General features: G+C 35.0%; 1 protein-coding gene across 2 annotated transcripts in view; it reads right to left on the bottom strand.

Annotated features, from left to right (window-relative positions):
* Positions 1–12,489, bottom strand: part of Dcc (DCC netrin 1 receptor) — a 1,132,969-nt gene that overhangs the window by 293,045 nt on the left and 827,435 nt on the right. For both annotated transcript variants that reach the window (XM_074069811.1, XM_074069810.1), the window contains exons 10-12: positions 10,699–10,847; positions 9,156–9,294; positions 2,602–2,651 (exon numbers count right to left, since the gene is read on the bottom strand). In XM_074069811.1, coding sequence (XP_073925912.1) covers positions 2,602–2,651; positions 9,156–9,294; positions 10,699–10,847 — 338 coding nt within the window. The remainder of the gene's footprint in view (positions 1–2,601; positions 2,652–9,155; positions 9,295–10,698; positions 10,848–12,489) is intronic.

Genomic DNA, 12,489 nt, shown 5'->3' on the forward strand with positions numbered 1-12,489 from the left:
ATATGATTGCCCAATACACATTAAAGTTTTTAAGCATGCCACATTGTGCTGAAAAAGGTGGAGTAAGACACTTTAAGATGCAGGAAGCTTTGGTTTTTTTATCTACACATATAAGGAGCTTTTTGTTAGACTATCCCAGAGCATGATTTCTCAGTCCAATTGACTTACAGCTAGGCATAATCAAGTAAGCATCTATAAATTGATATTTTATTCTTAAAAATGACTTCTTAGTGCTATGTGTGAAAATCTTGATTATCTTTCTGAAGCAGCAACATCAAATTTCCTCATTTATTTTCAGTGAAATGTTCAGTTATTTCCTATAATTGCAAATAAAGCATTTCTATAACATATATAATGTATGTTCTATATAGAAAAATACGTACAATAATTAGTCAAAGTGTGACTGTTTCTTTTTAAGAAAAAAATCCTATGTTAAATAAATATCAGAAAATGTCATAATTCTGAAGTTGTAAAAATGCACAATACTCACTCAACCACGTTTCTTTTTAAATGCAGCTTGTTTTTTGAAATGGTAATATTTAGAGGTAAATATTAATGTATTTGAGAACTTTTATTTCAAACAAAGGGAAAATATCAAAATAGAATATTATTTTTGTCTTTCTCTGAATCAACATATTGTGAATGCAAAAAGAGTATTTTGATCACCCAGATTCTTTCCTCTTGATAAAAACCTAAGAAAAAGTACTTTAAATTCATAATTCCTTAGAAGCTAAGAAATAAAATAACAGAGGGAAGGAGAAAGGGAGAGAGAATAAGAAACTTCCCGGTGCCTGCTGCATTCATTGTGAAATATGAATGAACAAGTTAAATTTTCCAGCAGGGCAGTGTTCCAGAGGTCAACTACAAGAATCTAGAAGCAGGAGTGACCAAATTTGCTTGTTAGAAACATTGCATATTGTAGAAGGGTATGAGCTGTGATATTTGTACACATGTATATAAATCAGTTGAAAAAGTCAATTTTGTAATCCAGGAATTCTCTCTTCAGGAAGATAGTAAATCAATATTCAGACATAGTCAGCATCCAGGGTCATTCAATAATGCCTTATTCACATTTCAGAAGAAAACATTCATCTTTGCTGGAGTACACGTTTTAAAGGACATGTGCACACAAACACAAAATATCTTACATATCAATTTCTATGCTCTGCCCTGGAGGAAAAATTGGGGGTGAAGATTCTAATAATAATGAGTCATTAAGCAAGAGAGATTATGGTGTGTTGTCAAATTTTCATTTGTTAACAACATATATACAATAATTACAAAATCTGCTTGACTTTGCCTAGGCAATCTTTTAATTTGAATGGCACATCTGTAAACGATTTAATTTTCTTGCAAAGGAAAGTATCTTTCTTAGAGTTTATTAATTTTTTTATCCAATTTTTTTACACGGGTTCAGTTATTTCCATCATTCTAAGTATGTATTTGTTTCACTAGTTCTTATCTAATATTTGTGCTTAAAATATTAGGATATTAATTTTAGAGACATTTCATTAGCTCTAAAAGATAATAAATTAATTTGACAGGCAAATCTGATCACAGTCATAAAATACGGCTTCATGACAGAATTTTGCAAAAGATGGCATGAGATTATGCATGAAACAAAGTAATCACTACTGACATTAAATTAGATCCTTTGCACATGTTACATTACTACTTTCACTTCTCAGCCAATAAGGAAGACATTAACACATGCTATTGGAATATAGAAAGAAGTTTGGTCATGCTGGAATCTTTACTAAGACAACATGCAATTATTCAAATGGAAAATGAGGATTAAAACTTAGAATATGGCTTTTTCTGAGGCTCAAAAATTTTGTGTCTGTCTCCCAGAGAATGCATTTAGGCCAATCCTGTTCCTTGAGAACTGAGTAAACCAAGACCCAAAGGAGTTAAGTTGTTCTCCCTGAGTGCACAAAACCAGTGGTCACAGCGTCTCACCAGATTGGTGGCTTTGGCTTATTTTCAACCCTATTATTCTTGAAATATTTACTTGTTTCTGGAGAACTGGTTTCTTGCACTGGTCTACTTATCTGTTACAATATTTAGTCCAATTTAGGCTTTTTTTGAAAGTCTTCACAACTTTGCTGGTTAGGAAAACTAGATAACATTGCTTCATAAATATAGTCTTGTTGCACCTCAAGAATGGCTACTGATGTGTGTGTTCATAAGAAAGATACTCATCATATCTCTATATGATGATGAAATATCAATTTCAATTAATCTATTAGGATTAACTGGTCTTTCTTTAACACCAGCTCTTTAGTTTTTACCATCTATTACCTTACTTGATGTATGCCTTCTACTGGTGAATACTGATAAAAGTGAGATCTTTGTTTCCTGCTGGAGTAGCTTTTACCCATTGTAACATCTACATCAAATGAACAAGAAATAGACAAGTTGTTCATTTAGTTTATTAAAGTCTGGTGGAAAAGTATGGTTGATCAATACCATTCAGAGAGTTGTTTTGGAACATTTCTTTACATGGATGCCACCATTCTGTACACAGATGGTAGCTAGGTGACCAGAATAATGCACAAATGAGTAATAGGTAATGAAGTAGTGAAAGTTTAACTGACTTACCCTTGAATTAACTACTTCCAGGGAGACGTTCTGAGGGGGAGCACTTGGCACTGAAAGGAATCAAACAAGGTGTGGTGATTACTACTAACATTTTGAAAGCCAAATTTCAATCCTCTATTGCTCAAGAGAGAGTGTGTCTTTTGCAGTTGATAATGATAATTAGATATAGGCTGTGCAGACAGGTGGTCATTCAAGATTTTCTTGGAGAGATGAGAAATAACTGCATTTGTTTATTTTTTCTCACTTGGTGGGCCATTTAGTTATCCACCTAAGAAGCCACCCAAATTGTTTGTGATACTAAATACTGCCATTTAATTACAGCTTTTTTGTGATAACCTCCTGAAAGAAATCAAGAAAACACACGGGAGATTTCCTAGAATGGTTTTAAAGGCTTAAGGTATTGAACATTTCAGGATCTGCATAGATCTATAATGAAATGTATCATTCTAATGGTCAACCAAGTTGCTTAAGCCTTTTAATACAATCTCAATTATCTCCTTAAAAGTGAAAAAGAAATACTTCCTGGGGTTTTTCTTTTTAATCGCTGTTGATAATTAAGCCTGTATGTCGTGGATTCAAGCAGGTTATCAAAAAGTATTCAGCCTATCAATGCTGTTAAGAAAGGAGTAGTTCATTTTTTGTGTGTTTTTTGATACTTCATTATTCTTTCTGGCATTTTGTTTTTCCCTAAACCTTGATGGAAAAACATGTGTAGCTTATTTTTTAATTCTCATGATGAATGTTTATTATATTAAAAAATTATTCTATTATGTAAGTAATTCAAAGACAATCATTCACTGAATAGCTTTATGTGTCAAGAATTGCCATAGCTGTCTGGGATGAAGCATAAGTAAAATAAAGCTCCCTGTCCCTCAATGGGACAGAAGCAGTATTTGATAAATTCTTAACACATATCAATCTATATAACAAGTATTCCCTTTTCTTATTTGTGACACATGTGTGAATTTAATAGAAATGAAATGCTCTTGGGCATTTTAAAGATTCTCTGGACCATTTTTTGTTATGTTTCCCCTTCTTTCAATTTAAATTGGATAATGTTGTCTGTGTTTTAATTTTACCATAGGGTCCTTTATATTCTACCCTGAACTCAGCTATTCCACACTCTCATTTTATGTTCCCAAAAGTATTTGCCATCAGGAGATAATATACATCTGCCTAACCTTTATATCTTCCCAACTGACATTCAATTAATATTTGCTGACTCGATGACTGACTGAATGAGAAAATAAATACTTGCTTAAATATTGGCTCCTGGACCTTTCTGAACATGATGGGAATTGCAAACATTTATTTTGCTTTGATTTTGAACTTCTTGTCTTAGTGCTTGATAAAGATTATAGGCAATGTAGCATGTGATGAAATATTCACATGAGGTTTGTTTCTTGTGGATTAAGCAAGTATTCGTTCAAAAATATTTCATAATTCCTGAAATAGTTCAGCATTTATTTTTTTATCTCATTTTCTATTATTTGGGTTGGGAAGTTGTACTGGAAGTTGAACTCACGATCTCGCACTTGCCAGGCAGCTGCTTTACCATTTGAGCCATTCTCCCAGCCCTGTTTGTGTGGGTTGTTTTTGAGATAGGGTCTCACTTTGTGCCTAGACTGTCCTGAACTGTGATACTTCTATTTGTGCTTCCCCATATAGCTGGGATGACAGGTACATGCCAGCATGCCCAGCCACTGGTAAAGATGGAGGTCTCATGAACTTTTTGCCTTAGCTTGCTTTGAACCACAATCCTCCTTGATCTCTACCTCCTGAGTAGCTAGGATTACAGGCTTGAGATACTGTACCTGGCTATATTTTGTTTTTAAATTGAGTACAAGATGTAAGCACCATGTGCCAAGTGTTTTTGTCCATTTTGATGTTGCATTATCAATACTGAGAAGAATGGTGCACATTCAAAAAAATAGTTATTGAATGAGCAAATTAACTAATAGATTCTGAGGCCATAAGAAAAGCTCTTTTGCATTCAGAGCTTTAATCACAAGTTTTGCTACTTCGTTTTTAAATTGCAATTTTGTGATTTATTAATTAATTTTATTTAAATGTCAATATTACACTTAAGACATAAATTATAATTTTATGATTAAGTGGAGGTAAAAATTGGGGTATAACACACTTTACATCATATAATTTCATAAACATTTGAAAAACATTAACTTTTAAAAGCAAAGTCTGTAAATAATGTCAATATAAATGATAACGAATTAGTTTATAAAAGTATTTCTAGTTAAAATTTAACATGGTATTATAATATTTACATGTCATGTATATATTGTTAATCATACCCATTATTCTTGTTCAGTTAAATAATATCAAAACATAATGTGAATAACACTAACTGACTTTGTGATAGGTCATTGAATTTTGGAGAAAGAAGGTTATAGATGTATCATGTATTTTTTTCAACATACTGTGTACATAGATGATTATATGATATCAAATGTTGGTTTTTAAGTTTATAAGTGTCTTTTAACTACCTATTTTTGTAACTACCACAAGTTTAGAAGTATCAGGATTATTTTCTGTATTAGCAATTAAAAGCCAATAGACATAATAAAACCCTGAAATCCTTATAACAATGGTGTTAATGTATGCTGTCTATTTTTCTACAGTACAAACGTCTCTTATTTTCCAGTGATAGTACATTGGCTATTCTTGCCATGCCAGGGCAAACAGAGAATTTTTTCTATAGTGTTTTTACTTGTCAATACCTATATGCTTCTTTTTTACTATAAATTCCCATATTATTTTGGAATAAGTAGACACAATAGGTAGGATTTGGTAGAAGTGAGCAGAATATACCTCTCTATCTGGGCTTTTCTCTGTTTGTCCTTCTAACATATTTCATTGTTTCATGGGAGGGAGAACACAATTGTCTTCAAAATGTCAAGTAATTATCATCTACAATACATCTATTCAAATCAATCAGAGGTAGGTCTGGAGGCTCCCATCAATATAGTGAAGCTTGCTGGTTTATACATATGGTGATGGGGGGAACAAATTCTCATATTTATAAATGAATCTCTATAATTATAGGCACCTGAATTCCTTCCCATAGTAATTGTGTGCTGCCATGTGCACACAATTTATGGATCAAAATCACTCATATCTAATTATAAGCTTTTTCTTTAAGGTACTAGCATGGGACACTTATCACTGAACAAGAAACTTGTTTCCACAGTGAATCCTGCCTCTTTATTCACTAGATTATATGGTCTGGCTCTGCTGCTTCTAGCTTTCATGATTCCATTTTAATTTAAAATAGGAAGAATTATAGAATCAACAGGATAGAAGGTCAATAACCTGTGGTAACAATTACTAAACAATATTAGTGATAATAGGAATGACCTTATTCTTATAGTTAGATTGCCTATAAAATTGAGTCCTGCTTTTGGCCACGGGACAAACTGGCATGAACTCTCATAATTGTTGATTCAACTAGTTGAAGAATAAATGTTTTGGAAAAATTGGCAAAGCTAGACATGATCTCATGCTAAATAACCTCAATCATTTGGAGAGGTCAGTCTTTGTGAAGCAGGAGAGACAGATGAGGATACAGGGAAATAAAAAATAATAAATATTTAAAAAGTCAGATGAAAAATTTAGAAGCAGGAAGTAAACTGAAAAAGCAGAGCAGCAAACTCCTTACCCATCACTTCTCTTTAGATGTTAAGTTACAAGAATAGGGAGACATAAAGGGGCTATCTACATCTGCCTTCTCCCTTGAGATGTTAAAAGCTTCAAACTCTCAGAAATGGGCAAAGAGACAAAAAAAAAAAAAAAAAGGAAGCCTATCTGGCCAAGGAAAGTCCTGAAATTTCACCCATCCCTGTGTTTTGGGTAGGCCCAGTTCACATCTCCATGTTTTATTTTAATAAACAGCATCCATCTGGGCCATTCAGAACCACTGTCTAATGGTCAGAGGTTGCTGGAAGACATGACCATGTATCTTTCTCCAGCACAGAAAGTATAAAGACCTCAGATAAGAATCACCATTTTGGAGTCTTCACCCCATTTTTTCCTACATGGGAGGCAGGAAATGTTTCTCTCTTTTCTTCTTTCCTTACCTTATCCTGTTATACCAAAACAAATTCTTGTTAAAACCTCCATCTTGTGAGATTCTCATTTTATTTTCTTGAGACCCCGTGAGATTCTTTTCATGTGCGGCCCTCAAGTTCCCGTGATTTACCCTGAAAACTAGAAAGCCAAGGGCAGTCCTTCACCCCTTATTCCATGACAATTGTAAATGAATGGAACCCTAGGTGGAGGAATTTGAATAAAAAATTGTTTCTACCCAGAAAAATAATTAAAGCAGAGCTAAATTAGAGATGACAGCTCATCTGGCTAAAAATATTTACAAGCATCTTAACAGAACCAGGAAGCCATTGGAATAATTAATTCAGAAAAAAAATTACTATTTAATTTTGTTTTTTACATTTTTCTCTGCCCTGGTATAAACTTTTTTGGTAAGAATTCCTATAACATGATAAGAAATATGATGGTCTTTACATCACAGATGCATTTAAACAGTTATATATTAAATTCTTCTATAAATGGGAAACCCTAAAGATAAGTTTTTACATGCAAACATTTGTACTGTGTTAGCTTAACCTGTCTAATTAATTAAAAACATTTAATTTGTTGGGAAGAGTATAGATATGACTGCAACATCATCTTTCATATTTAGGAACAAATATTTAATGCAGTGAGAAATGAGAAAAAGAGACATGTATGTTGGTATGGATGACAATTATTAGACACCTGAATGTATGCATTGAATTGTTTTAGGTGTTTACATGGATTAGCCCTTCTAATTTTCAGAACATCTACCTATTACAATGTACAAAAAGTCAAAGAGTCCCCCATGAGTGAAGGCCTGGAAAGGAGGTGACTATTAAATGTGTCTCAGTATATTGAAATTGGAAATATGACCTCAGCATTAACCACTGGGATAGAGAGGAGAAAACTTCAGATTGAAAGAGAAGGGGACTGGGTAATCAGAGAATGAAAGGCAAAGGTACAGATTTTGTTAGAAATTAAAAGAGATGACTTGATTATAAAGATAAATGCAGATGATGTCAGGGTACCCACTGCAAGGGGACCATGGAATACCTCCTGGTTTTTCCCCATCAAATTCACTGGGTAGAGGGAATTTAGTGTCTTTTCCACCGTGATATATATTGGGGTTGAGGGTCATGAAATCTTTTTTGTTGTTGTTCTTTAGTGACAGCCATTTTCTATCTCCTAAGCACTGGGACACTTCCAGAAGATAATTCTTGGACTAATGACTAATAATCTATTTTTCTCACTTATGACATTTAAAATCAAAGTGGAGAATAAGGCCACAGTATTGCAGTTCGGAGAAATCTACATAAATTATGTAAAATATTCATTTTCATTTGTTTTCCTTTTATTTTTATAATTATAAGTTGTGAAGTAATTTATTCTGCCAATATATATTCTATTTTGTCTTCAATAATGGAATCAGATGGATGGGTAGAAGGATTACATGAAAAACAGTACTGAACAGGTCTCACATATAAAATACATTTGTAAGTTGAAATTGCAAATGAGCTTCACTCCCACACTCTCTTAGCACTTCCTTAGTAACATGCATATCCTTCCTCTTTCCATTGATATTCTGTGGAATAGCCACCCTGATACTTCCCCAGATTAAAGAATGATAGATCAGTCAAGGAATCACAAGCTAGTCATTTTTTCAAATCAAAAGTTCAATAATTTATAGAATTAAACACACTAGCAGGGAACCCATTGCTGAATAGAGCCAGCTCCTTGCCTCTTTAATATTCATAGGGGTCATGCCTGCATTTCTGCTCCTGCCTGAGTTTCCATCGGCCTCTTCTCATATCATATACTTTGTTGTACCTTATTTTCACTTTTTATTACATTTCCCAACCTTTCACTATCATTCATTCCCTAGGTTTCCATTTTCCTTTTGCCATTCTTAATCAAATTCATTCTCTTAAGATTCCTCCTTCTCCTTTATGGCATTTAAAAAATAGGCCTAATCTTTAATTTGTTACACAAGGTAAGACTAAAAGTGTAGATTTTCATGCTTACTTTAGTACATTATATTGGATTATTTGTTCTAAATCCTTATGTTTTCAGATTCAGTGATATATAAAGGGGGATTGTTTGTCATTTACATTATTAAACATTTGTGCTTTTCGGAATGAGAAATAAAAGAAACTTGCCAGTTTAAATTAGCCCAAATAAATGCCAATGTGTTTTCATTAGAGCATTTATAGAAATGTAAAGTAATGCACAAAAGCAACTTGAGCTCTTAGCAAACAGTCAGACCTTGTGGACTATCTAAATACAACTTGTGTCAGAATATAGCCCTTGATAGAAAGCATAATTTGATTTTAATAGATATTGTGAGCAAATTATATAAATTTCTAATTTATGCTAAAATTTATGCTAAAGCCTTGAAAGTGGAATCCATAGCATGCAGAAGTATTTCACTTTTGTAACAGGTAAATGAAATTTCACTGTTTGTGACTTACCATCAGAAAGTGTAACCACTGTTATATCATCAGTAGATACTCCTGGGCCATAGCGATTATAAGCTAGGAATCGAAGCGTATATTCCGTGAATTTTTTCAGGCCTTCCAGTTTATAAGATAGTCCATCAATCTCTATATTCTAGAGAAATACAATGCCAAAACTGTTATTAAAGAGACACATTAAAGCAGAGATGGCAGCCATTCTGTACAATCAGTGAACTGAATGTTAGCCTCTTGCTCAAGAACTATGCTGTAAAAACTTACTGTGGCTCACACTCCTTCAATAAAGCCCAAACTACTCCGTAGACTCCTTGTTAAAACAGCATCATGCTATTTTTATAGTCATTAAACTACAACATGTTTAACACCACTCAATGCATTGAATGGTATGGGTTATCCCACCCATACTAAAACCCTGGAAAGCAGAAGTCAGCTTGTAAATCCATGGGACCCAGATTTGTTCTTGTACCCCAAAGGGCACAATTCACCAAGAAATCACAGACGTGTTCCCTTGCTTATTAAAATATACTCCCCATCTCCTGAAACTGTCACTTTGTCATAGCTTTTATGTCCCAAAATACAGTTATGTAGTTGAAACTGTTCTAAGCACTTCACAACACAGTGGAGGAGTTACTGAAGGTAAAGGTCACTGAGAAAATTAGACCAATGCCTCACAAAACCAGTTGTTCAGCTATACGTGATGATTCCCACATTCACATCTATCAATCTGAGGTGACATTGCTTTTGAATTTATTTAAATGATTTGGTGAAATGCATACATAAAGTGGATACAATAAAAAGTCAAAAAATGGGAGTAAACAACCTCATATATATATATATATATATATATATATATATATATATATATATACTTGTATACATAAGTACATATACAGATAAATATGTCTGTATACTCACATACACATATTCACCAAATAAAATTGGCCACTTTCTGTGGTCTCCCCAAAGAATTACTTACTCTTACTTTACCTGAACAACTCATTTGCCTCATTTTAAGCATCTATGATAATCACTGATTAAAAGTAAAATACAAAGAGGAGGAGGAGTAGGATAGATTTCTAAGAGTAATTTCTACAGAAAATAATGGAAAATGATTGGTCACAAACTAATGGTGAACTGAGAACAGAAATATATAAGAGGTATAAAAACAAAAACAGCAGCTTGGCTAAGGCCATTAAATATAAACATGATCCTTGCTTAGGATAAGGAGTTAGAGTATAAATGCCTCTGGGACCAGGTGGGTTAATATTGGTGATGCTACCTACACTACACAGTCTACTGCCAAATCAACCCCCAAACTGCCATTCTCTCTATTGACTTCACTTCATTGCTCATTTGGCACTTTCACCCCTAGAGTTCAATTAAATTGTTTAGTTTCCAATGACAAGTGTTTTATAACTAATCAGTTGTTCAATGGATGTGCTAAACACTACATGGTATCAAGAGCTTGTAGATCACCTCCTATTTTTCTAGCACTACAGCCAGTAGATGGAAGAAGTCATGAGCCCATTGCTTTACCTACCTGTTCTTTTCCTGTGGACACTTCAGTGCAGAACAATCTGTAACCTTGTACTGGACCATTTGCATAGGCAGGGGGTTCCCAGGTAATAAGAATTGAGGTAGGTGAGGTAGATACAGCTTGCAGGTTTTCTACTGGCCCTGGAACTTGCACTGTACACAAAAGAAATTGTTTAGGATAAGAAGGTTTGTTTTCTCAAAACAAACATAATGAAAACTTTTAAACTCCTAGGTAGCATTAGCAGTGTGCACTACTTTTAGAGTCACACAGAATAAGAATATCAGCTGGGTGCTGGCCACTCACACCTGTAATTCTAGCTAGTGGGGAGTATCACTGTGAGGCTAGCCCAGGCAAATAGATTGTGAGACCTCTATCTTTCGAATAAGCAGAGCAAAATGGACTGAAGGTGTGGCTCAAATGGTAGAGTGTCTTCTTCGCATGCATGAAGCCCTGAATTCAAATCTCACTGCAACAAGGGAAAAAAAGAATATAAATATATAAAATACTAAATATAAAATAAAACTTTTGGAATTGTTTAATTTTAAAATTCAAGACAAAGTTCATATTAATTGAATTATTTTTTTCTTTTTATGCTAAAGAGATTGCTCAAAGAGTATCAGTACTGGGAAAATGTCAGAAAAGGGTGGAATTCTGAGTCTAAATTATGAATCTGGAAATATTTCTACTCTACCAGCATACCTTTGCTTGTGTATTGTTTGCTAACTGCAGAAGAGAAGAGAAAATACTCTTAGGGTACTTGATTATTATAATTCTACTTATAATTCAAATAGGCAGCACTGCTACAGATAACTTATCACAATGTCATTAAGTCACCAGTTCAAATGTTCCCTAATTCTGAGTTCTTTAAATAATTTTCATTTTCAAATTCACTTTCCAAAGTTCTACTTTCTCTCATAACTATTACTTTCCTTATGGATAACTAACATGCTTATTAATGAAATTAGATAGCATAGGTCCACACTAATTTAATCAAAAACTTATGTCCAGGTGTGTTTCAAGATTCAAAAACTCTAAGAGATCGTGTGCTCTGGCGCTGGCTGGGCGATAAGTGGAAGGGGCAGTGTGTCAGTCACTGCCTGTGTGGAACGAAATGTTCTGTAACAGAGGCTCTGAAGCAATATTCGTTCAGTTGAGGAATTATGAAGACTTCAGCCCACTCGCTAAGGTCGCCACCAGGAATAATGGGGTGATCACTTGGCTCCATGATTGCCCTGCATTTGCTGTATTATAAAAACAGAAAATCGGAGATTCCAAGATGGCGGCTAGAGGTAGGAAGCAGAAAGCGACCCTCCTATACTGAAATCTTGGAGAGACGCTGGAGACACACTTTGCAGGCATAATCACTGAGAAAAGGCATAACTTAGACTCCGCCACATCTCCAGCCGGCGCAGAGAATCTCCACTTCACGTTAAACGGAGAACCGAGGAGGCCCCCGGGCCGCCAGTGGCCGGCGCCCATACGGCTTGGGAAGACGCGGACCAGGTGAGCTTCGCGGTACCGCGGTTCCCCCACAGACAAGCCTGGGCCAGAGCAGCATAGCCCCCTGGACAGACTGACCTCCACCCGGGAAAAAAAGAGAAACTGAGTACTAAGCAATAAGAACAGTTAAGACACGCTGGAAAGAGGGTGGGGCGCCCTGAGCGCTGAAGATTGGGGGAAGGGAATCCTTCCCGGGACTGTAAATAAACGAGCCGGGCGGGCCGGAGAGGCTCTGGCGGGAGCGGGGCGTGCCAGCAACCAGGAGCGGGGACGCTTGTGAGAGGAGGGAAGACC

The sequence above is a fragment of the Castor canadensis genome, chromosome 4 (genome assembly GCF_047511655.1).
Source record: "Castor canadensis chromosome 4, mCasCan1.hap1v2, whole genome shotgun sequence".
NCBI classification, from domain to species: Eukaryota; Metazoa; Chordata; class Mammalia; order Rodentia; family Castoridae; genus Castor; species Castor canadensis.